The following is a 21,243-nucleotide window of genomic DNA, read 5'->3' as shown; positions in this document are numbered from 1 at the left end:
TACAACAATGGCAGAGCTCAGAGTTGAGTGGTTAAGATATGATTAATAAACATGATTATTAATATAAACTGTTTTACCCCAAAACAGTTTGCTGGCCCCTGATCTAGTAGGATGGAAGGCTACATATTCAAAAGTGCCCCTGTCAGTCCCTTGAAGTGAGGCTGGCAGGACACTAATCTTCAGACAATTCCTGGCTGGATTCTTGGATGAGCACTGAAGGACCAAGATTCTGCGCCTGTCTCAACATTCAGTAACACATAACATCTTGCCATTTCTATACAAGAGGCTGACATGACATGGTTTGACCAAAACCTAGCAAGAGAGAATATACTCAAATCAACCAGGAAGCATTTCTGTGAGGCTGAAACCAATGGTTTTTGCCCAAAGGCTTAATGTGTGAGACCAATAGAGAACCAAATTCTAACTATATTACATTATCTAATGTTAATTATATTCTTTAATGATATAACAAAGAATATACCTTGATTTTGAAAGCTCTTTTGAATCCGCTGGCAAAGAAGCCTCCAAATGGACCAATCAAAGATGCAAAAGTTGAAAAAGCGACGCTATGTATCTGGAAGGGGTACAAGCTCACTGTTTCCTAAAGGGGAACAAAAGAGGGGAGAGCTTGGGGCTAACTGCATTAAGATTGTGCTTGAGCATGCCACCTACACTAGGAACCATGATGTGAACAATAAGTCAAAGCGTTAACCACATTTTTGTTACTTTCACAACCTTTCACGATCATGGGAGAAAAATACATTAGGAACTCTCACGGTCACCCTCCCCTCAGCCAGCACTCTGCGTTCCCCCGCGCACTCACAGTGCCTGGCACAAGGAAGGCCTGCAGCCGACCGGCTACTTTATATAGTTCACCCAGAAATCTCTACAGCACCTGAGTTGGAGACTTACCAAGAATCAGTTGAGTCAATTTCTGAATTTGTTTTTTATCAACAGCACTTTGTTTTTGTAATTATATAATACATTAAATTTTGCATTTTTTTCACTTTAATTTTATACCACAAAGTGAGGGGAAAGTTGGTCTTTCTCTTAATACTAAGTGCTGTGGAAACACATGAAAATAAGTTGGAAAATTAGTTGCTTTTAAAAGTGTACCAAAATGTGTATCCACAAGACAATTATAAAAGACTTGCAGAGATCATAAAAATTGAGAATTCTGCAAATTGTTTTCTAAATTCTTGGTTCTTGCTCCACTTTAAATAAACTGAAACTACAAAGTGTAGACAGTGCACAGCGGGTGTGGTTTTATAACCATTATTGAGAACACCAATCTTTGGACCTGTTTCCAAACCTAATCAAAGACTGGCACTATCGAGTTTTACAGCAGATAGCAGATGGCTTGGACATTGAAAGAAAATTCTTGGAATCCATGTATTGAGTACTCAAGGAGAGAAAAAATTTTTGGTTAACCTCTTCTCAAAAGTTACGGACTTTAGTTAAGATGTTTCAGATACACACAGGCACACATGTGTAGACACAATTATCTGCTTCCTCATTCTCAGTAAGCGCCCTCCAGTCCTGACGGCGCCCCTCAGCAGGGCTCTGCAGGCCAGCATGTTGCCATCCCTAGTGAGAGACCTCAAGGTTGCCATTAAATGGCAGCAGTGTGCTTTTGGAAGGGAAACTGACTTTTATTGAATTTATTGGGGTGACACTGGTTAAAAATGTTATATAGGTTTCAGGTACACAGTTCTGTAACACTTCATCTGTACACTGTACTGTGTGTTCACCACCCCGTCACGTCTCCGTCCATCACCATTTGTCCACCCTTTACCCTCTTCTACCTCTCCATCCACTTTCCCTCCTGTAATCACCTCACTGTTGTGTGCTTCTGTGAGTGCTGGGTTTTTTTGTTCTGTTTGTTTTGTTCTGTTTAATCCTGTTACCTGGGAAATTGATTTTTAGAAGCAATAGCTTTCTGTACTAGTAAAGGTCCCCTAAAAAAAAAATCAAGGAATTTTTGAGCTGGTGAATTTTAATTAATTCTTTTAAAAATATTTTTTATTGATTATTCTATTACAGTTTTCCCATTTCTACCTTTTTTCCCCTCTGCCCTGCACACCCCCTCCCACCCACATCCTCCCCTTTAGTTCATGTCCATGGGTCATACATGTAAGTTCTTTGGCTTCTACATTTCCTATGCTATTCTTACCCTCCCCCTGTCTATCTTCTACCTACCATTTATGCTACTTATTCTCTGTACCTTTTCCCCCTCTCTTCCCCTCCTACTCCACCACTGATAACCCTCCATGTGATCTCCATTTCTGTGATTCTCTTCCTGTCCTAGTTGTTTGCTTACTTTGTTTTTGGTTTTGTTTTTTTTTAGGTTCAGTTGTTAACTGTGAGTTTGTGGTCATTTTACTGTTCATATTTTTTATCTTCTTTTTCTTAGATAAGTCCCTTTAACATTTCATATAATAAGGGCTGGGTGATGATGAACACCTTCAACTTGACCTTATCTGGGAAGTACTTTATCTGCCCTCCCATTCTAAATGATAGCTTTGCTGGATACAGTAATCTTGGATGTAGGTCCTTGCCTTTCATGACTATGAATACTTCTTTCCAGCCCCTTCTTGTCTGCAAGGATTCTTTTGAGAAATCAGCTCACAGTCCTATGGGAACTCCTTTGTAGGTAACTGTCTGCTTTTCTCTTGCTGCTTCTAAGATTCTCTCCTTCTGTTTAATCTTAGGTAATGTAATTATGATGTGCCTTGGTGTGTTCCTCCTTGGGTCCAGCTTCTTTGGGACTCTCTGAGCTTCCTGGACTTCCTGGAAGTCTGTTTCCTTTGCCACATTGGGGAAGTTCTCCTTCATGATATGTTCAAATAAGTTTTCAGTTTCTTGCTCTTCCTCTTCTCCTTCTGGCATCCCTATGATTCAGATGTTGGAACATTTAAAGTTGTCCCAAAGGTTCCTCAGCCTCTCCTCATTTTTTTGAATTCTTGTTTCTTCATTTTGTTCTGGTTGAATGTTTCTTTCTCCCTTCTGCTCCAAACCATTGATTTGAGTCCTGGTTTCCTTCCCTTCACTGTCGGTTCCCTATTATATATTTTTTCCTTTATTTCACTTAGCATAGCCTTCATTTTTTTCATCTAATTTGTGACCAAATTCAACCAATTCTGTGAGCGTCCTGATTACCAATGTTTTGAACTGTGCATCTAGTAGGTTGGCTGTCTCTTTGTAACTTAGTTGCATTTTTTCTGGAACTTTGATCTGTTCTTTCATTTGGGCCATATTTTTTTTTTTGTCTTGATGCACCTGTTGCGTTGTAAGGGGTAGAGCCTTAGGTGTTCACCAGGGTAGAGCAACCCTGGTCACTGCATTGTGATGCTGTATGTGGGGGAGGGGTTCGAGAGGGAACAATGCCCTTGCTCTGCTCTCTGCCGAATTTCAGTCACTGCCCCTGCTAACCACAACCAAATTGGGCTCTTCTGGTGCTGATTCCCAGGTGGGTGGTTTTGTGTATCTTCTAGGACCCTCTGGGTCTCTCCATTGAACTTTACTGTGAGCCTGGGATTTTCTCCCACTGGTGCCTCAACCCCCACAGGTGTTTTCAATCAGAGGTTTGGGGCTTTATTTCCCTCAGCTGGAACCCTAGGTTGTTTGGTCTGGCTCCCCAGTTGTTCCTCCCGGTTTATCTGCACGCGAATGTGGGACTGCCCTGTTCGCAATCTGCCACCTGGCCGGGTCTTCCATCTGCTGTCTTGCTGAGAGTCCTCTCCTCCTGGCTGCCCATCTCCGCCCCTCCTACTGGTCTGAATGAATGTTTCTTTTTTAACTCCTTGGTTGTCGGACTTCGATACAGTTTGATTTTCTGGCAGTTCTGGTTGTTTTTTGTTTTTATTTTTTTTTCTTTCTAAGTGTGTTTTATTTATTTTTTAAATTTTTTATTGTTTTTAAATTTGTTGTTGTCCTTCGTTTGGTTGTACAAGGAGGGACAGTCTACCTATGCCTCCATGTTGGCTGGAACTTTAATTTTTAAATTGAGACAAATCATGCCAGTTACATGTGAAACTTACTGTAATTCATTCAAGTTGTAGAGATCTAAGAAATATTTTTAAATATTTTCAAACAAATACAAGATAAATTATCATCAGTATTCAAACCATTAGGCAAGTAAATTCTTAATAAACAATAGGTTTATGACAGTAATATTCATTTTATGTTCAGGAAAGGGAAATTACAAAGTGCTAGAATATATTATTGATGCTAAGCAGATAGTGAAACCACTTATGTATCATATAATTAAAAATTCTACAGAAATCAATTTCTTTTTTTAAAATTTTTATTGTTATTCAATTACAGTTGTATGCCTTTTCTCCCCATCCCTCCACCCCACCCCACCCCAGATGAACCCCCCTCCCTCCCATACCTCCACCCTCCCCCTTGATTTTGTCCATGTGTCCTTTATAGTAGTTCTTGTAATCCCCTCTTCCCACTGTCCCCGCCCCCCCACCCCCCCCCCCCCGGCTATTGTTAGATTGTTCTTAACTTCAATGTCTCTGGTTATATTTTGTTTGCTTTTTTCTTCTATAGAAAGAAGGAGCTTATACCCTTTGCAACAGCATGGATGGAACTGGAGAGCTAAGTGAAATAAGCCAGGCGGTGAGGGACAAATACCATATGATCTCACCTTTAACTAGAAATCAATTTCTTATAAAAATCTTAATTTGGGGGATAAAGGATCCATACCCGTATTTATCTTACCTGTCTCAACACTGACTTCAGAAAGGGAGGAAGTGAATAACTATGAAGCTGAAAAAGTTCTGAAGGTTCACAATCTGTAACGAAGGAGTTTACATCACTTCGGTACTCCACTGGACAGACAAAGTACTGGTATTTGGATAACACATAGGCGGCCTGAATAACAAAGCAAGAGCTCATGAAACATTGAATGAAGAATTACATGTGTGTGCATGTGTGTGTGTGAGTTTTGCATCAACACAAAGGCCAGAAAAAGAATGCCAAAGTTTCTCTGCATTCACATTCTGCTTTGTATTCTCAAAAAAGGTTAACAGTGAAACCTGATCCAATAAAAGACTTTGAAAAGTCATTGGAAAACCAAAGGCATTTTGGAAATCAATGAGATTATCTCTATATGACCATAACAAAAAGAGGGAAAGGGAAAGAGAAAAAGAAGCTGATTTAAACATCCAAACAAGGATTACAGAAAGATTTGACTTTTCTAAAGTACACATCATCAATGTTAGTAGAAGCTACCAATTATTAAGGTATGGGAGAGTACAGGACTGGAGTTCTTATGCCATTGTTCTTGCCTGACCCACTAAACTTTATTCTTTTCCTGACCACATCACTGCAATTTTTAATGTAACTGTTCTTAGCCATGGAAGAAAATATATAAATCAAAATATGTTATTTTAAATTTAAATTGTTAGACAACAGTCTATCCTCTCTTCTTTTGTAGCCATTCACCCCATTATATTGTTCAAGAATGGTTAACAGAAGTGCAAACTGACACAAGGAATGGTAATAAACCGATTCTTGCTTCTAACCAGTTTCCTCAAAATTATTTATTAAAAAATATATCATGTTCTTCCTCATTATTTTTGTCATGTATTACATTCTTACAGGGTAGCTATTTATCTTTTTCCAATGATATGGCTATTCTTGTGGTATTTCTAACTTAGTCTTTAATAATACCGGGTTCTTGTAGTATTATTTAACTTAATAATGTTCTAATTATCCCTGCTTTGTAATGTATAAACATATTATCTCATCAATATTCTACAACATAAACACTGATTAATTTTATTAACTCCTATTGGAATTTTCATTGATAATGAATGAAACTAACAAATTAAAAAGAGGAATTATGACAGTTTCCCATCCAGGAACCTGATATATTTTCATTTACTTGTATAACTGCTCTCTCTCAAAGCTTCATGTTGTTTTGAGTTACTCTATATTTGGCTATGGAATATATTCTAGAACTGTCAGGGACTACACTCTTAAAAATTTAAACTTCCTAACAGTAATTTTTTAAATATATATTTATCTTATATCCAGTCATTTTACTTTATTGATTCTTATGATATGCCTTTTAACAAAAACCTACATACCATAACTATAAACTAATTTTTAAAACATTAACAAGATCCATTATTCATGGCTAAAAGTGAGTATCAATTATTTTTAACCAATTTTCCTGCACGTTGGAGTCACAGCAAGAAGCTCTTGCTAAGTCAGTAGCACCAGGTGTAAAGGAGGCAGAGCTCTTCATCATCATTTGTATTCTCTGCTTTTACTCAAGGCCACCACCTGGCCCAGCACCTGTGTCCCCCACAAGGAGGAACAGTTGCTCAAAGCTGCCAAAACCCAACAGCACAGCAGAGGGTCTCAGGCCTAGTGGGGGAGTTGAATCAACTGGGGGAGTTGACTGACCCTGGCCAGGGCTGGGACAGAGATGTTGACTAAGCTCTCCAAGTGGTTCTGATTCAGAGGGTTAGTGGGGTACAGAATAGAGACTGTTTAGTGGGTTTCAATAAATACATCATTAGCATTTTGTGATTTAATTCTTTCAGGTTTAGGATAGACTGATAAACTTGCTAACATTTTTCAAAATATAAATAAAATAAAAATCTTAGTCAAACTCACAATGAATCCAAACACGACTGTGGAAAAGAAACCGCCAATAAATCCTTCCCAAGTCTTTTTAGGAGACAACTAGAAAGAGCAAATAAAATTAAAAAGAGTTACTACACTCAGGAAACACACAATCCTTATGGCAAGCTCTGTTCAGTGACTTCCCACAGTACCTCGTACATCTCTCCTTTTTTTTCCCTTGGAATGGATTTGCAACCCTTTTTCCTCATTCCATGATGCCAACTCATTTGCAAGTTTCTCTAGAAGTACATAACACATAGTAGGCCCTCAAACATGAGACATACAGCAAAAATAGAATGAGGATAACTAAACACAGATATTGCAGCACACAGATTTCCATGTATTCCTAAGGCCATGAGCGCAATAGAGCTCCTTCTGAAATGGCAAAATGGTCCACAGGCCCAGATACAGAATTTGCTCCCCAAGTATTTGCATATCCTTCTCCCTTTGGTCACAATCTATGTCTCCATGAAGAAATAAAATGTTGTATTTCTAAGAGTAGAGACTGTTAGTTTCAGATTAGAGCAATTGTTTCTCAGTCAATGAGGCTTTCAGGCAGAGAAATCTGGAGGGAAGCCTGGAACCTGGTGATGCAGGGGCAGGAGGAAAACATGGAGGAGTGGGCGGCGTAACTGCCTTGGGTGCCCTGAAAAGCCCAAGCACTGATGCACAGGCAGCTGGTCATCAGATCACTGATGGCTCCTGTGACAAACCTTTCAGTGGAACGACAGCGGCAGAAGCCAAATGTATATCCCAGGGAAGTCTCTGTACACAGAAATGGGTAATAGCTGAGCTACATGAGCTCTTTATAGACCTCTTGTGTTCATAAAGCTCAAAGTCAAGAGCGTTGGCAGAAATGGTTTCCTGACATCCTGACACAGCAAAGGGATGGCATCATCTTCTCCTAAGACAATTCAGTATTACTGTCATGAACTGAGTGTTCACTGAAATTCAAAAGTGCCTGCTGATTATTTTAAAGATAGTTTATGAAATTAAATTGTTCCATAGCATATTGATTTAGGGGTGAACTTACTTAATTACATCGGAATATATTATGCAACTAATCCAGCCTTATAAATTCACTAGAAATCTATATTCAAAATCAGACAATGAGAGTTTTCTACAGCCATTAACAGCCTCTCTGAAGGCTTCCTAAGCCAAACTCTGCTCAGCTGGTGTAGAAGTCTTGAATCACTTGCTCTTGTGCTGAAGCAGTGTTAGAAACTTGAGAAAATAGTTTCCTTGTACCCCTAGTGTTCAGCCTGAGGCCGTGTGCTGGGCTGTTCTGTGGTAAAGAATTTATGGAAGGGTTTTAAAGAACTGGTTTGTTTCTTTCTCCCCCAAAATGAGAACTGATAACTTCATTCATTTCCTTCTTTGCCTCCTGCCAAAAGAACCAAATAAATCTAAAGCAAAACAACATGGTACTGCTCACATGTACTTTTCCTGATTACTTATGTTATCAATATTTTATTGTAGGGCCTCAATTTTTTTTTGAAGTAAGTTTGGGTGTAAAAGTCTTACAAATGGACATGAGTAGGTATAGATGGTGTAATGTACACTTTCAAAACGTTTGGTAAAGGAGGGGATGGATGAGACAGCTGAGGGGGAGAAGAGTCAAAGAAAGGCTTTTCTGGAAAATCGCACAATAGCTGAAGGAAGAAACCAATGGAAAGAGGCACTGGGCCTCATGGGAGACAGTAACTGATGGTGTTGGGCCCACATTGAGGAGCCAACAGAAAGCTTACTGGCGAACCCAGATGACAGCACAGGAAACGTGGCCCTGCTCTCTGACTGCTGAGCACAGCTCAGGGAAATCCCAGCCCCTTGGAAATGGAAAATGAGCAATAGCTCCAAGGCGGAAATTCTCTCCCGTGGCTAATCTTTATGGTTAAGGCAGTGGCTTGCTTCAGATATTTTTTAATTACCTTAATTAATGGAGTTCTCCCGAAAAAAAATCCAAAAAGATAAGCAGTTATATCATTGCAGATAACACTTGATATTGGGACAAGGAACCTAAAAAAAAAGTCAGAAAAGTTCATATGATTAAGTGGCAAATAAACAGATACACAGTTTATGACTCACAATGAACCACTACAATAACCCTTTGAATTACACTGTACACTAGTTCAGAATATAACACCTGCCAAAGCATTACTAAAAACATGAAATATCAACTAAATTTGCCCATTTAGCACTGAAGCAGAGCAAAATCTATAAATAAACATAGTAGAAGAATAGTACTATGAAAGATATTAGTCAACCTAATTTTAATATTAAATAATCAATTTCTATAGCAATGGAATTTTAAATTTCAGTTTTATGAGGACCAAGTTATAATAATATAAAGAATTTTTTAAAAGCAGCCTTTCAAAATGGAAATTAGTCATTTGATTTAGATAGAGTATAATCTGAAAAATTAATACCAAGTTCTTAACACAAATTTTCTTTCGGGAAAAATTTCAATTCTATCTTAGCCTTTCATTGCATTAAACCTTACTAATTATACAGAATCCACAAGTCTTGTCATTTCCACCCATCGATTAGAAGCATGTACACACACACACACACACACACACACACACACACACACCCTTGGCTAAAAATCATGAAGCTGTTAAAGAAACAATTTATTTTTACAAAACCACTTGTAAAGAGTTTTAACTAATGTCTTCTTTTTTAATGTGGGGAAAATATGGCCAGATTTCTTAAAATCATTTTTCTCCACTCTAATTTTTAACTAATAATAATTTTTATAATTTTTAACTTACAAAAATGCTTTCTGAATCTGTAAGCCACTGCCATATAGCAAGTGACCACACATTTGAAATCTGAACACCTACCCCTACAGGCAGAGGAGAACCCACCCAGCTCTCACCTAGAGAAAACGCATTGCCAGCACACTATTGGCAAGCAAACTTTCATGTTCTTTCTGCATTCCACATAAATAATATGCTCTTTTATAAGCTATGCTTTGTAAAAAAAAAAAAAAAAGTCATATTAAAATGTAGTAAAACCTGAAAATGTAATTAATTGTTTGGAACATGTATAAGGACATTCTTCATTTTATTTGGAACCTGAATAAGGAATATTCCCAGTTAATTACACATTTGTCTTTGGATGTCAAACACTAAAATGAACAAAACTTAGTAAGGAATTTTAATGGACTAGAGCGACAACAAATAGCACATTTTAGTAGAAACCTTTACGACACTGTTCAATGTGAAAGAGCCTTAAAAATGCTATGACATAAGTATAAAGCAGCACAATTCTGTCCCCTTACCATATCATGCCTTCAAACAGATTTTGGATGACAAGATGTGACTGAGTGACTGTTATCAGTAAAGTGACATGAGTCCATGCGAACTGTTAATAGCCCAACAACACAACAGTTAGTGAACACTGAGCAGTGCGGCTCCAGAAGCAAAAACGATTTTTAAACGTGAATTTCTAGCATGATTTTTGGTTAAATTTTGTAAGATAAGGTCATACAAAATAAATGCTGTTAGCAAATTATATTCATTTTGGTGCCTACCGGAACCTTAAAACCATGAAAACACTTTAAAAAGTAATCTTAATTTATATACAAATGGAATACTTATAATACTGAGATAAATTTAAAAACATATAAAAATAAACTATAATCTTGAACCATCTGATTAAAATGATAATGAGAAATCTCTGGTGCTGTTACGGCATTTAGAGAGGAACATTTTACTCTGGCTGTATTCTGCAGTTAATAAAAATGCGACACTCTCTTTTTCTTTCCGAATTCATTATAGTATGGTAACTTCTTCCCACAAAGAGTTATTTCTAAATTCAAATGATTCACATGAGCAGAGATCAACTGCCCTAAAAACTCCATCTTTTGATACTTGAAAGCTGATCTTCACAGCTCTGTTCAATGGTGCAATTTCAAACTTTCAAAGCCCTCTGCTATGTGTTTCAATTTCATCTAGCCTGAGAGATGGCCACTTCAGTGACTTTTAGCATTACAGGTATGAGGAGAATGTGAATTTAAAAAAGCTAACATTTCCATGTACTAGTGTCATAAGTTTGGAATTTATAAAATGACTTTTCAAAATATACCTATTTTTCTATTTCAGCAAATAACATGTTATATTGGTGTTTTATTTTATTTATCTGCTTAAAGGATCCAATTCCCTTTTACCCTGGTTGCTTAAAAATGCAAAAATGATATTTTTTTCCAATAGGCACCATTCCCATTTTCATAGGAGATCCTATTATTTTTAATTTGTCTTGATGTTTTCTAGATTTTTCATTAAGAATTTAACTTTTTTCCCCTCAAGATCTCCAGAAATTAGAAAGGTAAGATACATTACAATTTCTCAACACTAATGCTCAACGGGAAGTCTTAGTGGAGAAAAGCAAAGCATAACAAATAGGAAATATATACCAAAACCAAAACAAGCCTTACTAATACATGAATTCACATTTAATGCTATATTTTTCATTTTAGTCTTTCAAGTAGCTATCTTTTAAGAAAGAAATGTTCATCATACACACGCTAAATTTCGTAAAACACTGAACACTGTTCCATGATAAACTGGATAAAATACCTTAGGTCAAAAATTATTATTCAGTTTTATGACTAACCATAGCTACCAAGAATATACATGCTTGCTTCCTTGTAGTCAACTAAAAGAAAGTCAAGCATAGTTACCTCCCATAGCAAGAAATAGATGCTTCCCGGACCAACTATTTAGGAATCTATGGATTCCTAAATTTCTACAAACTTAGGGAATCCAAATACTTGGCTTTAGTTTTATAGCCTTTAAACATATTTAAAAGAAAAAGTTTTAAGGAAACTTTGAAAACAGTTAAACTTTTAAAATTCTCAAAAATGTTTCATCTTCAACATTTTGTATTTAATAGTCATCCAAAATTTGAAATATTCCTCACAGTTAGGCATCAGCAAGCAGGTTACATTTTATCTTCTTACTACAGAAAAAAAGTAAAGGTAAATACTTCTATGATACCTACAGAATAATGATTAATACATACCATATAAAACTGTAGTCGATAATGTTTCTTCACCAAGCTTAGCACAAACATGCAGAAACCTGCTCAAGAAAAAAAAAAACAATTGTATGCTTGTCATACAATTTGTTACCAAGTGTAAGATTCACTGAGTTCAAATAAGCCAGTCTTCCATACCACATCTGATATACTGTAGCCACTCACTCATACGGCATTTCTCCTACTCTTATGTTAAGTGTTTTGAGGAAAAGTTTCTTGAGGGAAATGATCTTGTATTCTCCAAAATGACTAATATATTCCATTGCATGAATTTAGTAAATATCCCCTTAAGTAAAAGGTGAAAGCTTTATATGATCTGAAGAGAAACCAGAGTATACATCCCCTTAATTAGTTAATTAGTTTCTTGCTAATATGTGGACATGGAAAAATAAATCTTGAATTTCAGTTGAAAAAATTTATTTGCTAAACCAATCTATCAACTATATGTACAGAATGTCTCAATCTCAACATAATATAAAAATTAATAATAATCATTATGGCAGCTAACATCTATTGACTGCTTCTTAAGTTCTAGGCTCTTGTCTAAATATTTTATAAGTATTAACTCATTTAATTCTTCCAAGATCCCTATGATGTAGGTACCTATTACTACGTCAATTTTACAGATGTACAGATGAAGAAAAATGCACAGAGGACTTATAATACAATTAATCTACACAGGGCTAAAAAGTAGTTAAACCTTCAGATCCCAATGACCCTTAAAAGTCAGCAGTTCCACAAACCATAATCAGCAAGAGTCAGGTTAAGAATGGATTTGAAATTTTTCAGAACCATATTATAATAATTACAGTAAAACATAATACTCAATAATTTCAAGGTTTACAAAGAGCAAATTTATTACCATGAAGTTTTACTAAATAAAAATTCTACCTAATCAAATGAAATCTAATATGTACCAAATAATGGGAAGCAATATGAAACACCTTTTGCCCAATATGTCAGTAAGCTTCTAAAGATAACTATTTTGTTTTACAGAGGTAGATACTGGAAATGCATACACCAAGTTTAATTTCAGGTAAATAGTCACTAAGGCATTCTATTCTGCAATGTATTTAGAAAGTAAATTCTGAAATAGAAAATTGTCAACTGATCCATCCTGATTGAAAGAAATATTATACTTAGCACATCTGAGTTATACCTACCAAGGCAAGTCTACCCACTAAAGTAAGCAAGGTGGATACTACTCGGACCAGAGCCATGGATCAAACTGCAGCTGCCTTTAGGTCAGTGTAAAGGATGGTGATAAAGGAAGAGAATTCGTACTGGCTCCCAGATCTGACCTCACCTCCTACTCAACACCTACGGAGTAGTCTGACTGGTTGAACTACAAAAGAAATATGGGAACATTTTGTGTGTAGAGGCACAACTGAAAGCCATTACATCACTTTCCTGAGAGAAGGAGAGAAAGTGGGAGGGGAGGGATTAAAACATGGAATTCATGGCATTGAAATCGGCAGTTTAAAAGACCTTTTCAAAATGATTGCTTTTAAGCTTTTCTTTTATAGCAGGTAGACTTATTTTGTGGCTTAAGTGATAATGGAATTTCTATGTTGTTTTAAGCCACTGGTCCATGGTTAGATTGGACTTAGTTCAGAGAGAGCCTTATGGGGTAACAGCAGAGGCAAGACAGATGTTCTGTCATAATGGACCCCTCTGACTCTCCCAGCAAAACCTTGGGACCTCTCAGCGTCATTAGCTATGATTTATCTCCTTGCGAATACTACTGCAACATGTATGGTATTTTTCTTTCTTTAAATTATATAATACCATTCACTCTTACGTGTTTCTTCAAACGATATTACCAGTAGGATCATTTGATATTGTCCTAGTAGTGATTTATCTGGGACACTGTTGGCAATTCACTTTTACCTGATCCAGTCTCACCATTAAGTCAATCAGTAACATTCCGCTTTTCGGGTGCTTTAATAGAACACATAGTTATATAAGTCCTAGATACATTAAGGTAAAACAGTTCTCTCCATTTGCAGGGACAGAGAGGGATGACAGAAAATGTTTTCCTAGCATATCTAAGGTTAATATTCACTTTAAAGAAAACCAATCCGGGGACATGGCAGTCTTCCCACTCTAGCCCTGCTGTGGGTGGTGCAGACTGCACTGTATGCTCCAGGCTCACCTACGGCTCAAAACCCTCCCTTCAAGGACAAAAAAAAGAAGAAAAAGGAAAACAATCTGAAAAAGAAATACATGAATTTACTTTTTTGTTCACAATAATAAAATTATGTGTACATTTTATGTTTAAATGGGTAAAAATACATATATACTATATTTCAATAAGTCTATGGAAGGATAACTTTGTACATTTGGATCCATAGTTTTACTTTTCCCCTAATTACAAAGGGTATTTGTATGATTATACTTCCAATTAAAATCATAGGATTTATTACAGTATTGTAAATAAAAGTATTCATTAAAAAACACTTCCTAACATACAGCTCTTCATACATAATTATGTTTAACTTATCGATCACCACTTATGTACACAGCACTGTGCCTGGTGCTGACCACACAAACATGCACACATCCTGATACCTAGTATCAGGGAGTTTCCAGGGTCAGGAAGACCCACCTACCCTATGGACTAAAGGGAGGGATATTCAAAAAGAACAAAAGAGGATGAGATTCCTAAAGAGAAGTAAAGGGAAAAAAAGACATCAAAAAGTCCAAAAGATGGGATAGAGGAAATTTCAGGAAAATGGACAATCAAAAAATACTTATTGAGGTCCTGGCCGGATAGCTCAGTTGGTTAGAGCGTCATCCCAACACACCAAGGATGCGGATTTTATCCCTGGTCAGGGCATGTACAAGAATCAACCAATGAATGCATAAATAAGTGGAACAACAAGTCAATCAATCTCAATCTCGATCTCAATCTCTCTCTCAATCAATATTTATTGAGCACTTAAAAATGTACCAGACATAAGATACAAAAATTGAATTAAGAGGTATTCGCATTCAAGGAGCTCATCATCTACTTGAAGTGAAAGAAAATACAAAAGAAATAATAAAGTTGTTTCTAAATTTACTGTTGGTGATTAACCAATTCAGTAAACACATACAGTCCTTAATTCAAAAAACAGACAGTAAGACAGACATGGGTTAAATGGTGGAGCTCACTGACTCATCCCTCATTCTTTCATGCAGCTATATTTTTCATTAAACTTGCATAACTAACCATATGCCCAAAACATGTCAAACATTATGTTAAATAAACTCATAAGCACACATTATATGTACCCACATTCAGACATTAGACTACATCTAAGTTATTTAAAAATGGTTTTAAGTGATTTTGCATTGTAAAAATTGTCACACAAACCAAACTTCTTAGCTAAGATATATCAGCTAAGATAAAAGTTTTCTATTAATCTTCATGGTGAATAGTAGTTTCATGGAATATAGTTTCTAATAGCCTTTAATTCAAAAATCACAAGTGATTTTGGAGATACAGTCCCTTTTGAACAGTTATTTGTGACATCTTTTAAGAATTCATCAACATCCTTTGAGATAACAGATATTCAGGATGTTTGGGGAAAAATTCTTAATCACATCAAATTTTTCTATAATTTAATTTTATATGTCCATTGTTTTTCTTGAATTCAAAATATCACACTCAAGCCTCAAGGGCATTAAAAAGGAAATCAAGAGTTAGCCAGTGATAAACTTCCAGTCGAGGCAGCAGCACAGCTAAACACAGCTCGCCTCCTCGCATAACCACATCGAAATTATAGACCATCACTCAGAACAGAAGACTAAAAACTACGGAATTAAAGAACCGCATCCATCCAGACTGGTAAGAGGGGCAGAGATGTAGAATGGGCTGGTCCTACATCCACATGGGGTGGATAAAAACTTGGGAGGGCTATCTCGCAAGTGAGGAGTCCCAGCTCCAGACCAGGAACCCCGGCCCTGGGTTCCAGTGCCAGGAAGACAAATTCCCATAACTTCTGGCTGCAACAACTAGCAGGGATTGAGTCGGTGGTAGAAACTTCTGGAGTCTCAAGCAGTTCCCTTTAAGAACCCACACACAGACTTACTCAGATTCACTCCCTCTAAGCACCAGCACCAGGGTAACAGCTTGAAAGGCACCATTGATTGCACACAGGGAGGAACTGAAGTGCCTGGCATTAAGGTGAGAGCTGGGGGACAGCTTTCTATCAGACAGAAATGCAGGTAGAGGCTATTGTCCCCTTTGGAAACCCTTCTACACAGAGTCACAGAGCCAGCAGGTGGGTACCATATCTGAGATGACATCAACCTGGCTAACACTGTTTGCCCCACTCAGGAAATTCCCAGAGACCCAATCCTACCCAACTTCCCTTGGTGGGGTGGGTCTGCCAAGCTGTTTTTCCATATGAATGGCAGGTGTTAGCTCATCCTTCGCAACTTCCTAAATCGTCTCAAACAAGCAAGATCCCCTCAGGGAGCCCCTAGACCCAGTACCTCTTGCTAAGTGTCACCACATCTGGCACTAGCAGCAACCAGCCTAGATTCACAGCTTGGCTTCTTCTGGGAATCGCCAAGCCCAGCACAAGTAGCAGACATCTCAGATTGCTTTATAACTCAGGTAGGGTGGCCCCAGGCAAAACACAGGTAGTGGCTGACCTTGACCTGCACCACCTAGGTAATCTCAGAGCCAGCACACCCAGTGGACAGCTACAGGTCACATTAGAGCCCCACCACCCTGCTCCCACACAGGTGACATTCCATGCAGGGTGTAAGTTGGGGGTCAGTGGTCACAGCCAGTCCTTGCAGCTGACTGGCCTGGGTAAGTCCCTCCCATTGATCTCCCAACAGCAACCAAGGCTCAACTACAAGAAGAGTGTATACTCAGCCCACATGAAGGGCATACCTTGAGTACACAGCTTGGGTGATAGGGGAGACTGTGCCACTGAACCCTACAGGACACCTACTACATTAGGCCACACTACCAAGACACGGAGTCAAAGTAGCTCTACCTAATATATAGAAACAAACACAGGGAGGCTGCCAAAATGAGGAGACAAAGAAACATTTCCCAAAGAACAGATCAAAACTCCAGATAAAGACTGAAAAAAATGTAGATAAGCTATCTATCAGATGCAGAGTTCAAAACACTGGTTATAAGGATGCTCAAGGAACTTAATGAGGACTTCAACAGCATAAAAAAGATCCAGTCATCAATGAAAGATACACTAATTAAAATAACGAACATTTTACAGGGAACCAAGAGTAGAGGGGATGAAACCAAAAATCAAATCAATGATTTCAAACATAAGGAAGAAAAAAACAACCAATAAGAGCAACAAGAAAAAAAACAGGTTCATAAAAACGAGGATAGTGTAAGCAGCCTCTGGGACAAGTTCAAGTGTTCCAACATTTGCATGATAGGGTGCCAGAAGAAGAAGAGAAGGAGCCAGAAATTGGACATCTATTTGATAAATAATGAAAGAAAACTTGCCTAATTTGGTGAAGGAAATAGACTTGTCAGTCCAGGAAGCACAGAGAGTTCCAAACAAGATGGATACAAAGAGGCCCACTCCAAGACACATCATAATTAAAATACCAAAGGTTAAAGATCAAGAGACAATCTTAAAAGAAGCAAGAGAAAAGCAGTTAGTTATGTACAAGGGCATCCCCATAAGACTGTCAGATGATTTTGCAAATAAACTATGCAGGCTAGAAGGGATTGGCAAGAAATAGTCAAAGTCATGAAAAGCAGGGACCTACAGCCAGGACTGCTTTACCCAGCAAAGATATTTAGAATTGAAGGGCAGATAAAGAGCTTCCCAGACAAGAAAAAACTAAAGGAGTTCATCATCACCAAACCATTATTATATGAAATGTTAAAGCGACTAATTAAGAAAAAGAAGATCAAAACTATGAATGATAAAATGGCAATAAATATATATCTATCAACAGTTGAATCTAAAAAAACAAACTAAGCAAACAAGAAGAACAGAGAGAGAATCATGGATACGGAGAACATTTTGATGGTTGCCAGATGGGAGGAGGTTGTGAGGGAATGGGTGAAGAAGTGAGGGGATTAAGAAGTACAAACAGGTAGTTATGGAATAGCCATGGGAGTGTAAAGTACAGGATAGGAAAGGGAGTAGGCAAAGAACTTATACACATGACTCATGGACATGAACAATGGTGTGGGGATGGGCTGAGGGAGTGGAGTGGGCTGTGCGGAGGGTGGGTAAAGGGAGAAAAATCAGGACAACTGTAATAGCAAAATCAGTAAAATATAATTTAAAAAAAGATTTAGCCACACATCAATACAAACACACTTACACACAAAATCACTAGTTGGCTAAAGAGATGGTAAGGTAATTATAGTAGGGGTCAAACAGCTTAAGCTTTTTTTTTTTTTTTAATTTTTATTGTTATTCAATTACAGTTGTATGCCTTTTCTCCCCATCCCTCCACCCCACCCCAGGTGAACCCACCTCCCTTCCCCACCTCCACCCTCCCCCTTGGTTTTGTCCATGTGTCCTTTATAGTAGTTCCTGTAATCCCCTCTTCCCACTGTCCCCGCCACCCCCCCCCCCGCCCTGGCTATTGTTAGATTGTTCTTAACTTCAATGTCTCTGGTTATATTTTGTTTGCTTTTTTCTTCTGTTGATTATGTTCCAGTTAAAGGTGAGATCATATGGTATTTGTCCCTCACCTCCTGGCTTATTTCACTTAGCATAATGCTCTCCAGTTTCATCCATGCTGTTGCAAAGGGTATAAGCTCCTTCTTTCTCTCTGCTGCATAGAATTCCATCCTGTAAATATACCATAGTTTTTGGGTCCACTCGTTTGCTGATGGGTACTTAGGTTGCTTCCAGTACTTGGCTATTGTAAATTGTGCTGCTATGAACATTGGGGTGCACAGGTTCTTTTGGATTGGTGTTTCAGGGTTCTTAGGGTATAATCCCAGCAGCGGAATTGCTGGGTCAAAGGGCAGTTCCATTTTTAGTTTTCTGAGGAAATTCCATACTGTTTTCCACAGTGGCCTCACCAGTCTGCATTCCCACCAACAGGGTATTAGGGTTCCCTTTTCTCCGCATCCTCTCCAACATTTGTTTGTGGATTTGTTTATGTTGGCCACTCTGACTGGTATGAGATGGTACCTCATTGTGGTTTTAATTTGCATCTCTCTGATGGCTAGTGATGCTGAACATCTTTTCATATGTCTCTGGGCCCTCTGTATGTCTTCCTTGGAGAAGTGTCTGTTCAAGTCCTTTGCCCATTTTTTAATTGGGTTGTTTGTCTTCCTGGAGTGGAGTCATGTGAGTTCTTTATATATTTTGGAGATCAGGCCCTTGTCTGAGGTATCATTGGCAAATATGTTTTCCCATACTGTTGGTTCTCTTTGTAATTTGGTGCTGTTTTCTTTAGCCATGCAGAAGCTTTTTATTTTGATGAGGTCCCATTTGTTTATTCTTTCCTTTATGTCCCTTGCTTTAGGGGATGTGTCTGTGAGGATGTTGCTGCGTGGAATGTCTGAGATTTTCCTGCCAATGTTTTCCTCAAGGACTTTTATGGTGTTACAACTTATATTTAAGTCTTTTATCCATCTTGAGTTTATTTTCGTGTATGGCGTAAGTTGGTGATCGAGTTTCATTTTTTTGCATGTAGCTGTCCAGATCTCCCAACACCATCTGTTGAAGAGGCTGTTTTTGCTCCATTTTATGCTCCTGCCTCCTTTGTCAAATATTAATTGACCGTAAAGACTTGAATTTATTTGTGGGCTCTCTGTTCTGTTCCATTGGTCTATGTGCCTGTTTTTATGCCAGTACCAGGCTGTTTTGATTACAGTGGCCTTGTAATACAGTTTGATATCAGGTATTGTGATCCCTCCTGCTTTGTTCTTCTTTCTCAAAATTGCTGCAGCTATTCGGGGTCATTTATGGTTCCATATGAATTTCTGAAATGTTTGTTCTACATCTGCGAAATATGTCATGGGTACTCTAATAGGGATTGCATTGAATCTATAAATTGCTTTGGGTAGTATGGCCATTTTGATGATGTTAATTCTTCCAATCCATGAGCATGGTACATGCTTCCATTTGTTTGTGTCTTCCTTAATTTCTTTCTTCAGTGTTGTGTAGTTTTCTGAGTACAGGTCTTTTACCTCCTTGGTTAGGTTTATTCCTAGGTACTTTATTTTTCTTGTTGCTATATCAAATGGGATTTTTTTCCTGATTTCTGTTTCTGCACTTTCGTTGTTGGTATACAGGAATGCCTTTGATTTCTGAGTATTGACTTTGGCAAAAGTCAATGAGTATATGAATTTGGCAAAACAGCATTCAGCTGTTTTGCCAAATTCATTTATTAGGTTGAGTAGTTTTTTGGTGGAGTCTATAGGGTTTTCCATGTACACTATCATGTCGTCTGCAAACAGTGACAGTTTCATTTCCTCCTTTCCAATTTGGATGCCTTTTATTGCTTTTTCTTGTCTGATTGCTGTGGCTAGGACTTCCAATACAATGTTGAATAGGAGTGGTGAGAGAGGGCATCCTTGTCTTGTTCCTGATCTTAGTGGGAAAGCTCTAAGTTTTTGTTCATTGAGTGTGATGTTGGCTGTAGGTCTCTCATATATGGCCTTTATTATTTTGAGGAATGCTCCCTTTATTCCCACTTTGCTGAGTGTTTTTAACAGAAATGGGTGCTGTACCTTCTCAAATGCTTTTTCTGCATCTATTGATATGATCATGTGATTTTTGTCTTTGCAGTTATTGATGTGATGTATTATGTTTATTGATTTGCGAGTATTGTACCATCCTTGCATCCCTGGGATGAATCCCACTTGGTCATGGTGGATGATCTTTTTAATGTATTGCTGGATGCGGTTTGCTAATATTTTGTTGAGAATTTTAGCGTCCTAAGTTCATCAGTGATATTGGCCTGAAGTTTTCTTTCTTCGTTGTGTCTTTATCTGGTTTTGGGATTAGGATGATGCTGGCTTCATAAAAAGAGTTTGGGAGTCTTCCATCAGTTTGGATTTTTTCAAATAGTCTGTGAAGGAGAGGGGTTAGCTCTTCCTTAAATGCTTTGTAGAAATCTCCTGTGAAACCATCTGGTCCAGGGCTTTTGTGTGATGGGAGTTTTTTGATGACTGCTTCAATTTCCTCTGCTGTTATTGGTCTGTTCAGGTTTTCTGCTTCTTCTTCGTTCAGTTTTGGAAGATTATATTTTTCTAGAAATGTGTCCATTTCATCTAGGTTTTCAAATTTCTTAGCATACAGTTCTTCATAGTAATTTCTTACAATCCTTTGTATTTCTGTGGTATCGGTTGTAATCTTTCCTCTTTCATTTCTAATTCTGTTTATTTGGATCCTCTCTCTTTTCTTCTTGATGAGCCTACTTAAAGGCTTGTCAATTTTGTTTATCTTTTCAAAGAACCAGCTCCTGGATTCATTGATCCTTAGAATTGTGCTTTTAGTCTCTATGTTATTTTACTCTGCTCTGATCTTGGTTATTTCCTTCCTTCTGCTTGCTCTGGGCTGTCTTTGTTGTTGTTCCTCCAGTAGCTTAAGCTTATTCACT

General features: G+C 37.8%; 1 protein-coding gene across 1 annotated transcript in view; it reads right to left on the bottom strand.

Moving 5' to 3' along the window:
* The window catches only part of CDS1 (CDP-diacylglycerol synthase 1), a 67,935-nt gene that overhangs the window by 8,376 nt on the left and 38,316 nt on the right, over nt 1-21,243 (bottom strand). Inside the window, exons 6-11 of the mRNA XM_053922946.2 lie at nt 11,671-11,729; nt 9,929-10,011; nt 8,574-8,661; nt 6,637-6,705; nt 4,729-4,881; nt 482-601 (exon numbers count right to left, since the gene is read on the bottom strand). Coding sequence (XP_053778921.1) covers nt 482-601; nt 4,729-4,881; nt 6,637-6,705; nt 8,574-8,661; nt 9,929-10,011; nt 11,671-11,729 — 572 coding nt within the window. The remainder of the gene's footprint in view (nt 1-481; nt 602-4,728; nt 4,882-6,636; nt 6,706-8,573; nt 8,662-9,928; nt 10,012-11,670; nt 11,730-21,243) is intronic.

The sequence above is a fragment of the Desmodus rotundus genome, chromosome 4, assembly GCF_022682495.2.
Source record: "Desmodus rotundus isolate HL8 chromosome 4, HLdesRot8A.1, whole genome shotgun sequence".
Classification (NCBI taxonomy): domain Eukaryota; kingdom Metazoa; phylum Chordata; class Mammalia; order Chiroptera; family Phyllostomidae; genus Desmodus; species Desmodus rotundus.
This window is presented reverse-complemented; position numbering and strand designations above follow the sequence as displayed.